The sequence below is a fragment of the Eutrema salsugineum genome, unplaced genomic scaffold (genome assembly GCF_000478725.1).
Source record: "Eutrema salsugineum unplaced genomic scaffold, Eutsalg1_0 scaffold_15, whole genome shotgun sequence".
Lineage (NCBI taxonomy): Eukaryota > Viridiplantae > Streptophyta > Magnoliopsida > Brassicales > Brassicaceae > Eutrema > Eutrema salsugineum.
This window is the reverse complement of record NW_006256867.1, coordinates 293,705-314,053: the sequence shown is the minus strand read 5'-3', so window position 1 is coordinate 314,053 and position 20,349 is coordinate 293,705. Positions and strand designations below refer to the sequence as shown.

The 20,349-nt window shown below is 35.9% G+C and overlaps 3 protein-coding genes and 1 pseudogene across 5 annotated transcripts; 3 read left to right on the top strand and 1 right to left on the bottom strand.

Moving 5' to 3' along the window:
- Positions 1-2,708: 2,708 nt before the first annotated feature.
- On the top strand, positions 2,709-3,913 carry LOC18021883 (nucleolar protein 58). The gene has a single exon (XM_006404548.2). It carries the CDS (start codon positions 2,891-2,893, stop codon positions 3,686-3,688), a length of 798 nt encoding a protein of 265 aa, XP_006404611.1. The 5' UTR covers positions 2,709-2,890; the 3' UTR covers positions 3,689-3,913.
- A 44-nt stretch (positions 3,914-3,957) lies between these two features.
- Positions 3,958-6,584, bottom strand: LOC18021882 (bifunctional dihydrofolate reductase-thymidylate synthase). Of its 3 annotated transcripts, none has more exons than XM_024158511.1 (10): positions 5,981-6,551; positions 5,511-5,859; positions 5,359-5,403; positions 5,178-5,243; positions 5,026-5,081; positions 4,875-4,952; positions 4,705-4,798; positions 4,430-4,553; positions 4,219-4,325; positions 3,958-4,093 (listed from the first exon to the last, which is right to left on the bottom strand). In XM_024158511.1, exons 1-10 carry the CDS (start codon positions 6,376-6,378, stop codon positions 4,019-4,021), a joined length of 1,392 nt encoding a protein of 463 aa, XP_024014279.1. In that variant the 5' UTR covers positions 6,379-6,551; the 3' UTR covers positions 3,958-4,018. The 3 variants fall into 3 exon arrangements, with proteins under 3 accessions (XP_024014279.1, XP_024014278.1, XP_024014277.1); XM_024158510.1 differs by having other exon boundaries at positions 4,012-4,325; positions 5,981-6,388; positions 6,513-6,584; XM_024158509.1 differs by having other exon boundaries at positions 4,012-4,325; positions 5,981-6,553.
- Positions 6,585-16,098: 9,514 nt separating this feature from the next.
- Positions 16,099-16,446, top strand: LOC18021881 (annotated as a pseudogene).
- A 2,445-nt stretch (positions 16,447-18,891) lies between these two features.
- LOC18021880 (putative defensin-like protein 262) lies at positions 18,892-19,262 on the top strand. The gene is made up of 2 exons (XM_006404545.1): positions 18,892-18,949; positions 19,024-19,262. The coding sequence occupies exons 1-2, from the start codon at positions 18,892-18,894 to the stop codon at positions 19,260-19,262; spliced, it is 297 nt and encodes a 98-aa protein (XP_006404608.1).
- Positions 19,263-20,349: the final 1,087 nt, after the last annotated feature.

Here is a 20,349-nt window from a genome sequence, read left to right as displayed (position 1 = left end):
ATCAATATCTAAGGACATGTAGACAAATATACTTCATAATTTGCATAATGTTGATTGCAGTCGAATGACACGTAACACTCATGAGCAATTATGAAGATGCCTTTAAAGAAAAAAGAAGTGGGGCTTTTTATTTTTTCAAAGTGTATCCAATAACAAAATTAGATTGAAATGAAACCACATATACATGCTTTTGTTTAGAAAGAGACAAGACATAAAGAAACATAACAAAGTTGTAGAAGTATAAGCCATCTCTCAATCTCTTAGTGAAGAAGTAATGGTTTCTTTTATTTATTTTTTCTTTCCTAGAAAGAAATCATGGTTTCTTCTATATATGTAATATATGACTTAAAATATACATGTTTGTTTGTTTGCTTTTATTTGTCATTTCATTGTGAGATTACATCATTACTGTGTATATAATATCAAGAGAAATAGTGATGGACAATGATAGATCACAGTCAAAGAACGAAATAGTATAAACTTTTGGATATTAATAATACTATAACTGCATGATGGATTTTGTAAGAAAATTCCCAAAAATCAAAACAATGATTTTTATTTATCGGTATCTTGTAATAACTATAAATTTTTAGATCAAAATCAATATTTGATTTCTTAGACATGTTGCCAGTATATGTAATTTACAATGATAAAAAACTAGTAACCAAACAAATGAAGTTATGATTGTTATAAAATGTACAAGTTATCGCATTCAAACTAAACTATAATTTGATTGATATGTAAGTTGAATAGCGAAACAGTAAAATAGCTGAATTATAAAATAAATTAAAAACATTTAAATGAGAAAACTCATAAGCTAAATAAATTAATAGGAGTTGTAAATAAATTTGAATAAATATTTAGTATTAAATATATGAATAAGGTTTTATTTGATCTAGTTATAAAATAAAACGGTGATGGGTTTAAGAATTATTTATTAATTTTTTTTGTTTTATCATTTGTACATTTTGTTGTGAATGGTATGTATTCAGTAAAATTACATTTTCAAAACATGAAAATTTTAAGAAACTACATACCATTAAATTAAAGTTTTCTACTGTTTAAAGTATATTATATTGTTTTGCAGACATTCCATAAGTTAATGCTACATTAAATTTGAGTTTGTTTATAAATAAGAATCTACCATCACATCAACCAAACTTTTGTTGAGTTGTATAGTTTTTTTTTTTTGTTGAGAAAAAAGTTTCATAGTTCCATTATGTCATTTATAAATTTTAGTTGACAAAAACAAATATCATAAAATGTAAAAAGATAAGTGTTCTTACGCTAATTACTAATATTTCTATTTGGAAAATTTTGATTTATGCGGTTGATTTGTGTTACGAACCCCCAAAAATGAGTTTCTAGAACAAACAATTAAAATAGGTTTAATAAATTTCAGTAACTTCCAATGCGATTATGATAGTATTATTTTATATCCTGGAGTATTTTAATTTGGCACAAATCATTCAAGTCCTAGAAACTTTTACAGCAAAGTTTATTAATATGGTGATACGCATTATTTTAAGATATTATTTAGACTAAATTAAAGAAGCTAGTTGGACATATAAAAATAATGGTGGGCTTCTATGAGTCGAGTAAAAAATTACTAATGAATGAAGATTAGTGCATGGAGCTATTTACCCATCTGATAACCAACAATGTGATCATTAATTAATATTTAATGAGAAATATCCTACAGACATACACAAGCATTCATCGAATCTGCATCTATCTATCTATGTAGATTGTTGATTCAGAAATTTTGATAAAGAATTAATTTGTCGACACAGAAATTTTCTACTCATAATAATGATTTAATAAATTTGACAAAGTTGGTACTATTACTAGCAATCATTTCCTAACAAGTAGTATTCTTTTTCTTGTTTCCAAATTTATTTCATATTGTTACCTATAATATGATTTACTTTTGTTAGTTAAAAGCCATGTCTCACTTGTTAAATGATTTTTTTTTTTACCTTCACTGCAAAAATGTTAATCACATAACACATAAATTTCAATAATATAATTATAAACACTGATTGTATAACATTGTTTGACAAGTGAGACATGGCTTTTTAACTAACAAACCCTTTAGGAACTGCACACTTTCCATGATCAAATAGTACTTTATAACAAAGTTAATATGTTACTTGTTTGATTGATATACTCTAAGACAGTGAGCCATAATTTTGAATAACCTATTAAAATGACATAGTTATACTCTTATCCTCGTATTTCTTTGTTAGGCTCAAAATCATTAGCTTCTCATCATCTGAAACAATATTTGTTCTTGCAAATAACTTACTTTTAAGTTTTAACTAATGAAAGAGCTAATTCTTGTTTCAAACTAGATGTTTCTTGTTCGCAAAAACCAAAACAAAAATAGATGTTTCTAACAAGACTAGTTTGAAACATCTAGATATTATATGTTAAAGATTATTTGTCAAATTTATGAATAGTAAATCTCTAAACTCATATTCTTAACATATAAATTTTAAAAGGACAATCAAGCGATGGTATAAAATGAAAAGTTTAGGACACAAGACTAAGATTTTGCTCGGCTTTTAGTTCTAAGAGATCTAAGGGTGAAAGATGTATTAACTCTTTTTGCATATAAGAACAAAAGAACACTAATTCACTTGAAAAAGAAGATTAGTGAACGGAAAAAGAAAGCAAATGCACCCAATGACCCTTTATCCCTTATAAATACTCAACATTGCAAAGCTACATTCTCTCAAGCTAAAAATAAAATAAAAAACAAAGAGAAAAACAGACTCTTACTCTCCTCTGTTTTTTCTTTCCACCGTAAACTGAATATCAGTTTCGCTTTTGCTCTACAATATCTTCGTTAGATCTTCTGATTCAACTGTTTTTAAATTCAACGCAGATGGATTCGCTTAGTAACCAAAAGGCTAAACCAAAAAAGATGAAGACTGTTGTGAAGAAGTCGCGGGTTCAAATACTCTTAGATCTGTTTTATCGGGTGATCGAGATAACTGTAGTTATGGTTACAGTAGCAAAGCTCTGCTACCAACTAGTCATCATGTTGGAAGACTCTAGTCTCACGCGTTTTCTCATTAACCGTCACCTTGCTTTCATCTTGGGGAATGCGATAGTCATCACTATCATCGCCAAGTGCGGTCTCTTTGTGAATCAAGAACCAGATGCACGGAGAAACAGCAATGATTTTTACGACGAGTTTGTTCGTGAGAGCTCACGAAGAGAAGAGATTCTACAGAAAGATATGATACGCAGAGAAAAACAGAGTGAAACAGAGAGCAAGGCAAAACAGAGCAGCAAAGATAAGAGACAGAGCAGAGCAAAACAGAGCATGTTGGAGAACAGGGCAAAACAGAGCAGTGAAGATAAGAGAGAGAAACCTAAAAAGACTGAGAACAGTGGGAAACAGAGCAGTGGCGAGGAGACGGAGAAGAAGGACATAACTGTGAAGAGACCCAAACAAATTGTTTCCCAAAAACAGGAAACCCCAAGGAAGAGTTACGAAAGGAGTCGGTCAGAGAATCTCGAGGGCTCGAAGAAGAGTTCTTGTGGAAGACTGATGAGATCGGAGACGGAGAGACCTGCCGATGGATTTGATTCTGATGATGAACTCCGGTACAAGATCGAGTCTTTTATTGCGAGACAGAGGAGGAACCAAAAGGATGAAGAGTTTTGTATTATTTAGATGTAAAGTAGTAATTAAAAGAAAAGCAAGGGAAAAAAGAAGAAGAAAGACTTTAGTTTATGCAATATCATTCACATATATAATCTGTGTGTGTTTGTAAATATACGGGTGAAAAATATTTCAAAGCCCGAGCATAAATTGTTGTTTAGCTTTTATCTTTCTTTTTTTAATTTCTCTTTGTATAATTTTGTTCCATCTTATAAAGTATGAAATATATTTCTGTAAGTTTTCTGTTAGAATAATTAGTCATATCTCCAAAAACATGATGAGCAAGAAACAATCAACAGTGAGAGTATTAAAAGAGCCATCTTTGTAAATTTGTGAAGCAGGTCATATCTCCAGAAGTTCCAAATCAGAGGCTTGAAAGTGATCGATATTCGTTTTCTCGGGATTCATTTTCAAAATCTGTTTTTTAACCGTTAAGATGGTAGAGAGAGAGAGATAGAAGAAGTCAAATTAATTGTTTCCTGAAATGAGGAGGCAGAGACCAAATTAAATAGGGAATGTATGAGCAAAGTTATAGTACTGACCGGGAAAGGTTTTGGGGAAATTTGAAGCTGTTTTTGTATAGCCTTGATGTGAGCTGTATTAACATGAGCATCTCCAATCACATGGATGAAATCACCAGCAACAAGATCTGCCAGCACAAGAAACCGCACAAAATGCTTTCAAGTCATTACTCCAGATCATTAGGACTCAATATTTAATGTACATGTTAAACTGGTTTTGATGTATACATACCGCAAACATGAGCGATGATGCATGTCAAGAGAGAGTATGCAGCGATACAGAAAGGAATCACGAGACTTGCTTCAGTTGAGCTCTGGTAGATTTGACAGGAAAGTTCACCATTGGCCACATAGAACTGATCATAAAGATAGAAAAAAAAAACAAATAAAAACCAAAAATATTTTCAGTTCACAACATTTCTCTCTGTAAGATGATCATCATTTTTCTCTTAATACATTAGAATACTTGACAATGGAAATGCGACAAGTTGTTACAGGAGTGCTAACCTGTGCGAACGTCTGACAAGGAAGCATGATCCCTCGATTATGAGGATTGTTCTTTATCTTGTTTATAAAATCAGAGAGCTTACTGAATTCTTTCCTGGAAAATGTAAAGCAAACGAGTCAAAGAAGCCAAAACATACGAACAATGAATCCAAAGACGAGATAACACCAACCTAGCATCAGTGTCTCTCCAGTGGAGTCCAAACAAGAGCGGGTGGTCTCCATCTTCTTCTGTGGCATTCACTCTGAGACTGAAACAAAAATATTGGTGTGTTAGTCTAGTTTCAGTAAACCCACTTTCTAAATCCTAAATTATGAGCTTGCCTGTCTAGATATTCGTTAGCCTCGTTGCTGTTCCATATATGATTAGTACCCTCTTCCTGAAAAACGTTATGAGAGATATAATATGCTTCATTCTAGGTTCGTAATCAACAAAAGAAAACATAGCACAAGGATTTGGTTTCTTTTTGTGTTACCTTGGGATTGGTTGATCCACTGATGAGTTGTAGGGTTTCCTCTACAACGCCTAGCCAGAAAACTTTCTGCAAGACAATGAATCCAACAAAATCAATCTCTAGCGTCAGATAAAAACTGAGGTTGTGTTCTTGAACTGAAATCAGAAATATTAGTATGGGATATATGGTAAAGAAGTCATGCCTTGGTTGTGAGAAGCGGGAAAGTCTTGCGCAGATTGAAACGCATCTGTATAATGAACCAAAACAGGAAACAAGAACTTCACAGGTCAACCTACAAAACCATGTTAAACGAAGAAAGAAAACATTGACAAAGATGGAGAGAGCACAACTCACCTGACAGCCAAATTTAGAAAGAGTGTTATTGTCATTCATGTCCCCATTAGATATAATGTTTTGAACAAGATTCAAGTAACCAAACTCCTCATGCCTCTCGAAAACCATCTTAGGCAAGAACGAGTAATCCTCTGTTTCGCAACAAATGAAATCCGACACAGCAATGGGGTTTTTACTTCGGACATAAGTGTTGAAGCTATACCGAATCCCATTTTCCACAACTGGAAATGATGAGTACCATGGACGGTATAGACAAGTATCCACCCTCGGTGCAAATGCATCGCATGGCACGCTTATATCGATTTCAGTTAGGTGGATTGCATCACAGTTTGGTGCATTCATATAGTGCCTGTACATAGAGACAGAGACCACAATCTTGATCTAACTTAAGGCCTTCAAAAAATTTTAAAAGTCTCAAGATGTTATCATGTGGAAACAGAAACTGCACTTTGAGAGAGAGTTATGCAAACCTTAACAACTCGCCGCCACCTATGAAAAAGACCTTCTCGATAGACGAGGAATAGGGCTCAGTGGCTAAAAGTTCAAGAGCCGATTCCATGCTATTACACACCAATACATTCTCATTAGTAGCAATGCTGAGACAGCTAGATTTTGTGAGAACAACGTTGAGCCGACCAGGAAGGGGACGAATATCAAGAGGAGTAGCTTCCCATGATTTTCTTCCCATTATAGTCGCATTCCTCTTCTTGGGATCGGATGTTTTAGTTGTTACATCCTGGAAAAACTGATATTCTCTTGGTAAATCCCAAGGAAGTTTCATATTCATACCAAGACCCATGTCTTTAGTTGCTGCAATGACGACCTGATAACTCCTCTTATTGTTACACGGTGCTTCACCAGTAGCCATTTTGCTGAAACTTAAATACCAATTCAAGAAGACACAAGTTCAGTGGAATGAGAATGTCTTGGATTCTAACAAGATTAGATAAAGGGAGATCCTTTCACATCAAAAACAAAAATCTATGAGAAATTTGGAAGAACCTGAGATGGATCAAAAAATCTGAAATCGATGGAAGAAACTAAAAAAAGTCAACGTATAGGGAATGAAAATATTCATTCAGCCTACCAATGTGGAACCTTGGGTTCATATTAAAAAAACATGTGGTCGACAACTCCACAAAACTTGTCTGCTCTGAAATGTATATAAATTAATACTATTTGATTGATAAAAATTGCAACTTTATTCATGGAGTCACTACTCACTACCATGTGGAATCAGCTCAAGTTGATTGCAGTCAAATTTTAAGCTCAAACTTTAGTTATCCGTTAAACTATATTATACTTTGCATTATTGCATATCATTTACTATCTATGACTCATTATGGATGATTTTTCTATACTTTACTATACAATCCCAAATATCACTGACTCATAACTGTTTGAATCGACTCTGAATATTACAACTACATACTTAATAAATTATTTTTGATTTTACGCAACTTTCAATATAGATGAACCTTCGGTTTCTATATCTTATTCGGATGAGCATTTGATTGATATTGAAACTTTTCTGGATGGACACAAATTTTTTATGACATTTATCTACGGAGATCCGATTGTACAAAATCGAGAACTAGTTTGGGAACGTCTTACCCGGATGAGCCTATCCAGGAAAGAAGCATGGTTTATGATTGGGGATTTCAATGAAATTACAGGGAACCATGAAAAAAGGGGGGGGGGGTAGGAGAAGACCTGAGAGCTCCTTCATTCCATTCCGGAATATGCTAAATGATTGCGGAATGCTTGATTTCCCTTACAAAGGAAACTCCTTTTCCTGGGTGGGAAGAAGACGCTCAGGCAAAGTTAAGTGCCGCCTTGACAGAGCTCTTGGAAATGAAGAATGGATGTCTATATTCCCCCACTCTTCTGTGGAGTATATGAAATTATGGGGTTCAGATCATCGACCAGTTCTAGCCATGATCAAAATTGATAACTTAAAGAAGAAGAAATCCTTCCGATTTGACAAAAGATGGATCGGGAAACCAGGATTCAAAGAGACAGTAGTTTCTGGATGGGGCCCATTTGATGAAATATCCCGTCGAGATTTTCATCAAAAGGTGACCCAATGCCGGAAAAACATCTCCATTTGGAAGAAATCCAATCCGTCTAATTCGGAAAGACTGATAGAAGAACTAAAAAATAACCAAGATTCAGCTCAAGATGATGAGAATACAACCGTTGAAGAAATTGAAGAAATTAGGAGAAAGCTCTGTGCTGCCCTTAGGGAAGAGGAGATGTTCTGGCAACAAAAGAGCAGGGAAAAATGGCAGAAAGAAGGCGATAAAAATATATAATTCTTCCATGCACTCACAAAACAGAGGCGTGCCCGAAACCGTATTGTAGCCTTAAAAGACAGCAACTGACATCTGGTAGAAAATGCAAGAGGAATCGCACGGGTGGCCTCGCAGTATTTTCAGGAGCTTTTTTCCTCGTCATTACCCATTGACATAGATAATTCTCTCCGGTTTATCACCGAGAAAGTCTCAGAGAGTGAGAATCGACTCCTGCTGAAGGATCCGTCAGAAAAAGAGATAAAAGACGCCTTCTTTGATATTAATCCTGATAAAGCCCCAGGACCTGATGGCATGACAAGTTAATTCTATCAACAATTCTGGCCCTTCCTCCGCCAAGACATAGTAAAGATGGTAAAAGACTTCTTCAGATCGGGAGCTCTTGATCCCAAATTTAATCAGACAAATATTTGTCTTATCCCTAAAACAATCAAACCCAGATCGATGACGGAATTCCGCCCTATTAGCTTATGTAATGTGAGTTATAAGATCCCTCCAAGCTTCTGTGTAAACGCCTCAAAAAGACTTTGCCAAACCTTATTTCGGAGACAGTCGGCCTTCATGGCTAGGAGACTCATCACTGACAATATCCTTTTAGCACAAGAAAACTTTCATGCCCTTCGTACCAATACAAAATGCAGAGAGAACTTTATGGCAATCAAAACAGACATGAGTAAAGCATACGATCGAGTGGAATGAAGATTCATAGAAGCTCTTCTTACCAAATTAGGATACTCATCGAGATGGGTCAGCCTTCTGATGGCCTGCATTTCTTCGGTCTCTTATCAGGTCTTGATTAACGGAGAACCTAAAGGGAACATTAAGCCGTCCAGAGGTTTGAGACAAGGAGACCCTCTTTCCCCTTTCCTCTTCATCATGTGTACTGAAGGTCTCATCTCTCTTCTCAAGGGTGTTGAGGAAGAAGATCGCATATCTGGGCTTAAAATAGCTCAAGCAAGCCCCCCGTCTCCCATCTGCTCTTCGCTGATGATAGTCTATTTTTCTGTAAAGCAGATTGCCATCAAGGAAAGGAAATATTTAAGATTATTGATACATATGGAAAGGCGTCAGGACAACAACTTAATCTGGGCAAGTCATCCATCATGTTTGGGAATAGAGTAAATCAAAACTTTAAACGGAGTATAAAAAATGCTATCGGCATAACTACGGAAGGAGGAATGGGTATGTATCTGGGACTCCCAGAACAAATATGCGGATCAAAGAAGAAAGTGTTCTCCTTCGTCCAAGACCGTCTCAGTAATCGGGTCAATAATTGGTCCGCGAGGCTTTTATCTAAGGGTGGGAAGGAAGTTCAGATAAAATCGGTAGCTCAAGCTGTCCCTACTTATGTCATGTCGTGCTTCCTTTTACCGAAAGGGGTGACAGACAAACTGAGTAGTGCCATAGCTAACTTTTGGTGGAGCTCGAAACAAAATAGCAGTGGAATCCATTGGATTGCTTGGGATAAGATTTGTATTCCCCAGGATATGGGAGAATTGGGATTTAGGGATCTAAATGATTTTAACCTAGCACTGCTCGCTAAGCAGCTATGGAGACTCATCCATTACCCGTCTTCACTTCTGAAATGAGTGCTAAGAGGACGATATTACCGACAATCGGATCCACTAGAGGATCGAAAAATCTACTCACCATCTTATGGATGGAGGAGTATGATGGCGGCCAAACCGTATCTCCAAATGGGACTCAGGAAGACAATTGGGTCGGGACTTAACACAATAGCCTGGAGTGAGCCGTGGATCCCAGACGAAAGAACTCGAGCCCCAAGAGCTGCCCCTCAGATCGGCTTGCAGGAACCAGGAATGTTAGTTAACATCTTATCCATCAAGATACAAAGCAATGGGATGAGCCTCTCCTTCGACTTCCGTTCCAACCTGAGGATGTCTCCCTTATCCTTGGCCTGAGACCCAGCCGTAACCGTACCCTTGATGGATATGCGTGGGACCATACTAAATCGGGGATATACTCGGTTAAATAAGGTTATGAGTTAATTAGGAGAATGAAGTTGGCTCAAAATTTGAATATTGTCGCAGAACCGAGTATCACAGCCCTTCTTAGCTACGTTTGGAAGATTCGGGCGCCTGGAAAGATGAAGCATCTGATGTGGCAAACTTTATCAGGATGTATTGCTACTTGTCAAAATTTGACCCACAGGCATATGGGATCGGAGAAACAGTGCCTCCGCTATGGGAACCCTGAAGAATCTATTAACCACCTCCTGTTTTTATGTCCCTCGGCCTTACAAGTCTGGGCTTATCGGACTTTCCGTCCCTTCCGGGTCTCTTCCCGAGCACTTCTATTTATCAAAATATGAGTTTTCTCTTTTGGAATACAAAAGAGATAGGCATGACAGATCCACAAAAAGGATTTTTATCCTTGGATCCTGTGGTATATTTGGAAAACGAGGAATGACAAGATCTTCAACGGGAAAGAAATTTCCCCCGTAAACACCTTGATCCACGCCAAGATTGAAGCGGAAAGCTGGAAGACTGCGAACGAGCCAAAAGACGTTGAAGAGGCTGCAATGTCGCCTACCACCACTCCTTCGCTCCCGACCTCTCTTCCAGATGACCAGAGGTTTCCAATTTGTCAGGTGGATGCATCCTGGATAGGTAATAGTCTGGTTAGTGGACTTGGATGGAGTCTAAAGGAGGAAAGGAGTGGTGAGGTTTTTGGACTTCAAGGCTGCCGTCGAAGTCTCTCGGCTCTCCACGCCGAGTTGGATAGTCTCCTATGGGCTATGTCGAGTCTGATAGATAGAGGGATCTTTTATGTGCATTTTCAGTCTGATTGTTTGGACTTGGTAAGTTTGACAGAATCGCCATCGGACTGGCCATCCTTCTTATCAGAGCTGGAAGTCTTCCAAAACCTCCGAGAAAGCTTCGGGACCTTCATTCTCTCTCACATTCCTAGAAGTTTGAATACCCGAGCGGATAGTCTAGCAAAAGGAACTCGAGCGAAAGGCATTATCTTTTCCCAAATCATTCATAACGAGCCAATGGCGGGGGATAATAGTGATGTAATAGTGGGTAGTGGAAAAAAAAAAAGATAGAACATGTCAAAAGCTATGTCCCTCTCACTCTAATTATATTGGAATAGGAGGTAACAAGGCTTTATCTTTATCAATACTCACTTTAGAAGAAATGTTAGAGATGAACATTTTGCTTGAATTGATGGAAGTATCGTTAACGTGGATTTAATGACTAACAAATTTTTAAAAGAAAACATTTAAACACTAAAAATTGATTTATATGAAAAGCGTTAGTAATTTAACGTGGGGTCAGGCGCGTGAAGTCACGCGTGGCGACTCAAAAGACGATCTCCTTAGATCTGAGCTTGTTTGGTGGTCTCTTCGGTGATTCAGGCGCCGTGAGAGATCCCACCCCCCCCCCCCCCCTTTTGGTCAACCGACGGTGTTTCATGGTGCGAGTTGGAAGTGACAAAATCTCGGCGGTGGCGCTTGGCTGCTTTGTGCGGCGGCTTCTGGGTTTCCAATCTGGGTATTGAGGACGTATTTCAGAGAGGTTCCTCGGGAGGCGCTGGTGGCTCGGGTTGACGCGTTGGTGTGGCGAAGCCGAAACCTTGGGTCGGAGTTTGGTGTGTGGGCCTGCGAGTGGTGTTTGTCGGATGTGGCTGTTCGCGGATGTGAATCTGCTTGGGGACGGCGGATAAACAAAGCAGCAGAATTTTCCCGGTATGTATCATATCTACGGCCTTTCCCTCTTCCCTCTCTTCCCATCTGTGGTCTGGTGAGCTGAGCGGTGTCCTTGCCTTGTCGAGGATTTGAGATGTCGACGGTAGCTCCGGCTTCCTCTTTGTCTCTCCGGGCTCCGGGTGTCTCCTCAGCAAGGGAGGTTTTCTGATCTCTTGTCTGTCCGGAGGTCTTTTTCCGGCGGAGTCTCCTTCACAGCGGCAGAGTCTCTGTAGCTGTTCGGGATTGATCTCCGGTTTTCATTCCGGTTTTTGTTTGTTTTCTTCAATTCCTCTTGTATTTTGGGTTAGCTTTAAACCAGGCATATTGGGTTATTGGTTCGGTTGATTTTGTAATCCGATTTAATATAAAATATCATATTAAAAAATATTAATAGTAAAAATAAAAATTGATTTATACCATTTTATTTTGAATAAAAAGCATTTTCTTTTTTGATTTGATTTTTCTGTTCCAGGAAAATCAAAAGAGAAGGAGAAATGAGAATACGTGGGAGAAAAAGACATTGATCAAAATCTTATGTTCACAAGTTGTGCATAAGTCAATTTGTTTTCTTGATTATAGTCATTCAAATCTTAAGCAGTTAGTGATAAACCATGGTTCCATGGTATAAAAAGTTTAAGGGTGCAATTCAGAAAATTGAGCATAATGGGTGCTATCAAACCACTAGTCTATATAAGAAGGTTGATGAAACTAGAAGTATGATATTTGAATTATTAGTCCGAAAGTGGACTGATACATACTTAGATTTCTTGAATTCACTGAAGAGAATTAAAGTCAACTTTATCGAAGTATATAATTCATGTTTTTGTATGCAAGTTTTTTTTTTCTGATTCAATCTTTTCTGCAGTTTATCAAAGACAAGAATGATCATGCCGCTGTTAATATAATAACAGAGAAAAACATGACAGAAGCTCTAAAAACGGGGATAATTGAAACTTTTGGCTTATGTGGAATAATTATTACAGAAAAATTGCATATTTTTATGAGAATTGGAAATTAAATAAGCATGAGACTCCAGACGAAAATAAGAAGAAATATCCAAATGTTTTATTCATGTGTTTTCTGTTTTATAAAATAATCTAATTTTTACATCTCCATTGCAGTTTTGGAGGAGTTTGTCTAAATGATGGAGTGGCTAGAAAATATTAAACTTTGAGGTTTTAGTTATCAAGGCAATAAACTAATTAACTGTCCTGTGATGTGTACAAAAAACTGTGAGCAATAATATCTGATTTTGATCTGGGGACTTCAGATAATATGTTGTTTCACGTATCTATTGAATGATGTGCGCTCGTGTTATTGCTGTATATCATCTTATTGACATTCAAACCTGTCAATTCAGGTCATTCGTTTGCTGTAATTAGCACTGAATCCTCAAAAATTTCCAGTTTTAAGTCACCTGCCACATCCTCATCTTCTCAGTTTTGGCGGTCTCGTTGTCTGTAAAGACTCGGATCAGGATCGGTAAGTAACTACATTTTGTGCTCTTCACTGTTTCACATTTTTTAATAAAGTTTGTTCTTATAAATTCATCCTTCTTCTAATTTAACAGGCTACCACAACGTGTTTTCTCCTCACTTGTATATATCCTAGAAGTTCTGAGCCCTTTTTATAAAGACTTTTTCATCAAAACCTTCCCAGAGCTGGCAAAAATCTTGGGGAAGGATATTTCAGAGATGAGTAGGAGCTCTTCTTACTTTCTAGAGTTTCTAATCAAAAGACTTGAAGAAGGGGGAAAGGAATGGCTTGCAGTGATCAAAGAGCTAATTCAACTCTGGGATCTTTTGCCTGAAAACATTAGTAACTTGGATGTTGATCCTGTTGCTCTGTGGCACCATCCTCTCGTCAAGCTATTCATTAGAGTCTGTGATAAGATCTACTCATGTGAATCTTTTGCGGTATGGAATACCTTCTCCCAAAACCATCAGAAAGTTCTTAATCATATCATCAGACTCAGTATAGACACTTTGGAGAAGTCAAGTATACATTACATAATTCTCAACTTATCTCGGATATTATTGTTCATTGTGTTATTATGAGCAATAATATCCTCTTCTGATAAAGTTGACTTTATTTCTCTTCAGTGAATTCAAGAAATGTAAGTATGTATCCTTTCACTTTCAGACTAATAATTCAAATATTCTAATTCTAGTTCCATCAACTTTCTCATATAGACCAATGGTTTGGTAGCGTCCATCCACTTTTATACCATGGAACCATATGCAACAAGTTAATAAGGAGAAAATAATTAAAGATAATCCAAGATGTAAACACTATCATGAGGGAGTGGTTAGAAAATATTAAACTTTGAGGTTTTAGTTATCAAAGCAATAAACTAATTAACTGTTTCGTGAGGTGTACAAGAATCTATGAGCAATGATATCTGAGATAAGCTGAAGATAGTAAAATAACAAATAGAGTTTTCTTTTATTTTGAATGAAAAACATTTTTTTTTAATGATTTGATTTTTTCCGTTCCAAGAAAATCAAAAGAAAGGGAGAAATGAGAATAAGTAGGAGAAAAAAGACATTGATCAAAATCTTATGTCCAAAAGTTGTGCATAAATCAATCAGTTTTCTTGATTATAGTCTTTCAACTTTATGCCTGTTTTCTTGATTATAGTCTTTCAAATTTCAGAGAAGTACTTGATATATATGCCGATTGTCTTGGATTCTCTTTAAAATCATTTTCTTCCTATTACCTTGTTAATGATACCAAAACATTTACATTCATTTTGAATAGGTGATAGCAACATTTTCAGACAGTAAGTAATTTTTAATAGATAACATAAAAATATTTAAGAAAACGTTTCGGAAAAGTTGAATGATGTTATTGAATATCCCAGTATAACTAAACAGATAAAATTTTAGAGTATAAAAACATGAGACAAAAATTAGTAATCATCTAAAGCAAAACACAGGCAAGAGTAAACTACAGTAGTAACAAATGTATCCGCAACTAAAAAAACACGTGGTCGACAACTCGACAAAACTTATCTGCTCTGAAATGTATATAAATTAATACTATGTGATTGATTAAATTTGCAACTTTATTCATGGAGTCAACTCACTACCATGTGGAATCAGCTCAAGTTGATTGCAGTCAAATTTTAAGCTCAAACTTTAGTTATCCATTAAACTATATTATACTTTGCATTATTGCATATCTTTTTACTATCTATGACTTATTATGGATGATTTTTCTATATTTTACTTTACAATCCCAAATATCACTGACTCATAACTGGTTGAATCGACTCTGAATATTACAACTATATACTTAATAAATTATTTTTGATTTTACGCAACTTTCAATATAATGTACGAGAACACTAAACATATGTATTATTCTAAGAAGACTTTTTATTCATCAACCGAGTTATTTTATTTCATTATAATCCAAACAACAATCCAAAGCATACATAATTATGAACAAGTCTTCCAGACACCAGGTTTCTCCTTGTCAGCTAACCTGCAGCCAATAAATCAAAGTTAATTTACGAGATTACAAGGAAATGTAGAGAGAGAGACAGATTGTTCTATGTGTTATTAATATACCCGAGCTCTGAAGACTTCTGATGAGCTTTCTCCGTATAGTCTTTGATGGAGGCATCCTCCTCACCTGAGAGAGTAGCTTGCTGTTCTTGTTTAATTTCTCCCTTGTTTTGTATGAGCAAAGGGACACACAAGCCAACCATCAATGGGACACAAAAGCAAAGGGACACAAGCCAACCATCAATGTCTTTTTGCAGCTACATTCTTTGGTGAAGGAAAATGAAAAACTGAGAGTGAATCAATTTTTAGTGGGAAATAAGTACCAAAGAAATGGACCTTATGCTGGAGAAAAAGAGCTGCCTTTTCACGCAGATGGTCCTGGAATCGAGGCATTTGCTGAAAGTCTGCAGGCAGGTATTCAGTTTTTTTGCTTTGGAAGAATATGGACGAAGCAAAATGTAGATGATTATGGGATGTGAAAACCAGAGCATCTCTTGTACTAATCTTATCTGGTATTTGAACAGGTGGATGAGAGAACAAGGGCAGTACCAGAAACAGAAAAGAGTAGCATGAACACGGAGATGAGAAGAGCAAGCAACTTGAAATGGATACCAGTTTTGGCCACAGCTTTTGTGCTGTTTCTTTCATTCTTTTCTTTGGCTGTTGTTAAAGAAAAATATAGTTCCATTTGAAGATATGTTTATCTCTCTCTTGGCAATAGCATTAGCCATTTGTATATTATGTTGTATATACTCATTATCGCGTGTATTCATTTTAAGCAATGTATCTCCACTGTTGGTTTATTTCCCTCTACAGAAACAAATCCACCACTAATGAAGTTTTCCAAAAATTGAGAGATCTCAAGCTGGAGTGGTAACGCACAATAATGTGTAATCAAATAGTATCTGACTAAACTTGGTAAAACCTTCAAACAAAAGATTTGTTGCCGTTTAACTTTCTTCTATAAAAGAAGAAGACAATCCATTTCTCTTGTCATCATCACTTACACAATCAAATAAACAAGAAAAAGATTTTGAGGTTACAAATTAGAAATGGAGAAAACGTCTCTCAAGCTTGTCTTCTTGTTCTCCTTCACAATAATATTATTTTGTATGCTTCTTCTATGATGACTTCTTTATTATATAGTTTTTGCTTTGGTCCTTTTTTTGTTGAAGTTTTTGTGGTGTGTTTTTGCAAAGGTTCATCTTTGGGTGATGCAAGAGAGATGGTGAAAGAAGTGAATTGCCTCGGTGGTAACTTCTTGCCGCAAGTAGCACCTACAATGGACACTTTATGAGACCAATGCGTTTTGCCGTAGAGGCAACGACTGCATCCAATACTGTCCTAAGGGCTGCAAGATTGTTAACTGTAATTTCGGAACCTGTTTCTGTGAGTGTTAAGAAATTGGAAACCACAATAATTTCTACTTATAAGACAGAGAGGAACAAGAGATTTCAAATAGATATAGAAAACTGTTTAAATCAGTTTACTATTCTCCTCGAAAAGAATATCTCTGCACCACTCAAAACAGTTGGAATTATTATATACAATTAAGTATTGAAGGCCTAAAACATGTTTTCTTGTGGCCTCAGATGTCATCCTTTTGGGAAGTAAATTTAAAATCATCACTTATATCAACCAAATTACTAACATTATTCCCTTTGGCCGATTGCCACATGGGGTCAATTTTTTCCCAAAAATTTGGTTTCTTAGCCGCATGCAATACCCATGTATCAGAGAGAATCTTAATCCCTAATCTACCCAGCTAGGGTTTATGATACGATATTGCATGCAGCTAAAAAACCAAATTTCTGGGAAAGATTGACTGACCCCATGTGGCAATCGGCCAAGGAGGATAATGGTAGTAATTTTGGCTGCAGCTTTTTGATCTTCAAAGCTTAAAGACCCGCCACTGGCAAAACTCTTGGACACTGATGAATTTTTTCCACTACCCATCTTTGTTAAATCTCATCTGAGAATAACAAATCATGTAAAAATAACTTTCGAACTTCAAAAAACTTGATAAACAAGAATTTTGAATATCGAATAAAAAACTATTAGGTCTCATAATTTTATATCTCTGATACCATGTAGATTTAGATATTGATCTGACTTGGTTTCATTAGATGCACAAACTTGTGCTTATATACAAGACAATGTGGAGTTAATACAACACTAGTTTTCGATGTGGGATAAAAGTATTATAGCATTATTAACATATCATTATATAATATGGGCTTCACATTATGGGCTTAATAAGGTATATATCTCGATGCCATGAAACGTTTGAAAAAAGCTCCCGAGTATCTTGTTTGTGATCTCGTCTACAAAAGGAAAGAGTCACCGAATTTTCTACCATCACAAAACCTTAAAATGCAATTAGAGGCAAAGCTTTTTTGGAATCTTTACGCCACCGTACCGGTAGGAAACAAAACCGACCAGTGGTGTGGAGATTTCGGCGACGAGAGGTTCTAAGCGAGACAAAATGCGTGCGATTCTTTGAAAATTGTTGGCTAAAGTCGCTAACGAGGTTGTTGAGACAGAGATAAAGAAATGAGTCGTTTCTTGCGATCTTTGGACTTTGGATATGTCGGTGGAATCTGCCGTGATTGAGAAGTTAGGTTGTTTCTAGGGGGCTCAGAAAGCAAAATACCAATCAATTGGGAGATAGTAACAAATTAACAATCCCAGAAGGAAGAAAGTGCTAATTGGTGAGATCAATGGATATAGATTGGTGAAGATGGATAAAGAAAAGATGGCGAGCGACAAGATTCAGATGGAAGTTCAACAATTCAATGAAAGAGGTACGGCTTGTTCCTAAAAACATATTGTTCAATGAAAGAGATACGACTTGTTCCTAAAAGCATATTGTTCAATGAAAGAAATAAAATATTAAATACAATATAAAAATCCTTATCTAAAAATGCTTTCAAATTATGTATAGATATTTAGAATTTTCATTTTTATTATAAAAATAAATAAATGAGTAGACTGGAGATTTAGATGAAACTTAAAATGAGACTATTGCATTAGGAAATTAATTTATTAGGTTTCAATGTCTTCAAATGTTTAGTGAAAATATGGATGAGGTCAATAATTTGGATCTTAAGAGAATAACATTGGCTATAAGATTTTAAGTGGGTGTACTTGCCACCTCCTTAATGCAAGTAGATCCGCCACTGCATATTCATAACATTATTGTTTATATATTATGGGAGAGATAAAGAGATATGAAGCAAATCTAGCTTCCAAAAACCCTAGAAAAATACATAATAGAAAAAAAGATTTGACTCACTTTTCAGAAAAAAAACTCACATTGCTTAATCTTTCTTTTATGAACAATAGCTTATTTTTGCTTCTCGCCCAAAAAATGTTTTGTTTCAATTTATGTGTCCATCTCTCTGATTCTCTCTCTCTCTTTTTTTAATTAATTACCAAGTGTTTGATCAATGCCTTTAAATTCGCTCCAATTTGAAGCTTTAAAACTTGTCATATTGGACCATCAAGCCTTGAATCTTCATTCGCTATCTTTTGAATTCTCATCTAGGAGTTTTCTCTGAGACTGTATGAGCTTTAACTCGTCTTTAAATTTACTGTAAATCTCTTGAATTGTTATAAACTGATCATTTCCTGAAAAAAGAGAGAGATCTCAAGTTAGACTAACTTTTTTTTATATTTTTGGTCAACGTTGGACTAATTAAAATGTAATCAATAATATCCGACTCCACTTGGTAAAACCTTCCATCACAATATTTGTCAATTTTCTTTCTATACAGAAGACAATCTAACTTCTCTTCATCACTTGTACAATCAAAATAAACAAGAAAAAATCTTGAGATTTAGCAATGGAGAAAACGTCTCTCAAGCTTGTCTTCTTGTTCTCCCTCACAGTCATAGCATTTTGTAAGCTTCTTCTTTGTTATATAATTTTTTTGGTTTGTATTTGTATTAAAGTTTGTGGTGTTGTATGTGTGAAGGTTCGTTTTTGGGTGATGCAAGCGAGATGGTGGAGGAAGAAGTGAGTTGCCTAGGCTGCAAATGTCCCGAAGGAAACAAGAACTGTAACTGTTTGCCGCGGGTAGCACCTATAATGGAGTCCACTGGTGTTTGCGAACATGACATTTATTGCAAGAAGTACTGTCCTCCAGAATGCAAGTCTAAGAAAAGAACCTGTGTCTGTGCCTGTAATGGTGGACACTGTTTCTGTCAGTGTTAGGAGTTCAAAAAAAACACTGTATTATACTTATAAGATAGATAGGAACAAACAATAGACACATTCAAATCAATTTATTACTCCCACTTTGATAACATGGCTCCGCTCCCGCTCAATACAATTGGAATTTGATACAATTTAAGTTCTAAAAGGCCCTGAGACAGGTCCAATCATGTTCAAACAATGTGTTTAAGTTCCAAAACGTTTCTCAGATTTCCAGCAGCTATCTATGTTTCTTTCACTGCTAACAAGAGCTTCCGAGAAATCTCCGTCTCTGCAGAATTTTTGCGCACTCTTGTTAAGAATTTTCTAAGAGCGAGGATCAGTCGCAGAGGGCTCTCGAGATGGACAGTGTGACCAGCTTCTGGGACTAACTTTTTTTATATTTTTGGTCAATGTTGGACTAATTAATATGTAATCAAATAGTATCCGACTCAACTTGGTAAAATCCTTCCATCAAAATATTTGTTAACTTCCTTCTATACAAAGAAGACAATCCAACTACTCTTCCTCACTTAGCACAATCAAAAGAAAAAAGAAAATATCTTGAGATTTACAATTAGCAATGGAGAAAACGTCTCTCAAGCTTGTCTTCTTCTTTGTTATATGATTTGTTTGGTTTGGTTTTGTATTAAAGTTTTTGGTGATGTATATATGAAGGTCCGTTTTTGGGTGATGTGGTGTGTTGTGGGTGTCAAGTTTTACCCTAATTGAAATCAATAGCCGCAAGTGCACAGCTGATCGATTGTAGTACTTAGGGATCGAATCCACAGGGAATGAGGATCTTTTCCTGCAAAAAGCCTTTGAAATAAGTTAAAGTAAGGAAGTCTAGAAAAAAAACAGTTTTGTGGGGGTTTGGTAGTGTGTTTAAAATGTAAAAAAAAACGAAATATTAAAAGAGAATACGAGAATTAAATGACGTAATAACTAAACTTAACGAAAATGACTAAAAAGGATAAAAACAGATATTCTAATGCTTAAATGAAAATGAACTAAAAAGGAAAGACAATATTGAACTAAAGCTTGAAAGAAAATCGGTGTAAATCAATAAGGAAGAAGGCGTTGGGCTTCAGGGAAGTTTTCTCAGGGG

Bases quoted from the DNA above. Each gene is read 5' to 3' on its own strand.
- LOC18021882 (XM_024158510.1), bottom strand. From the start codon at position 6,378: ATGGCTACTGGTGAAGCACCGTGTAACAATAAGAGGAGTTATCAGGTC. The intron at 5,082-5,177 runs GTAACACAAAAA...AACGTTTTTCAG, and splicing joins GTGGATCAACCAATCCCAAG to GAAGAGGGTACTAATCATAT. The intron at 4,326-4,429 runs GTATGTATACAT...TTGTGCTGGCAG, and splicing joins CATCATCGCTCATGTTTGCG to ATCTTGTTGCTGGTGATTTC.
- LOC18021883 (XM_006404548.2), top strand. From the start codon at position 2,891: ATGGATTCGCTTAGTAACCAAAAGGCTAAACCAAAAAAGATGAAGACT.
- LOC18021880 (XM_006404545.1), top strand. From the start codon at position 18,892: ATGGAGAAAACGTCTCTCAAGCTTGTCTTCTTGTTCTCCCTCACAGTC. The intron at 18,950-19,023 runs GTAAGCTTCTTC...GTATGTGTGAAG, and splicing joins CCTCACAGTCATAGCATTTT to GTTCGTTTTTGGGTGATGCA.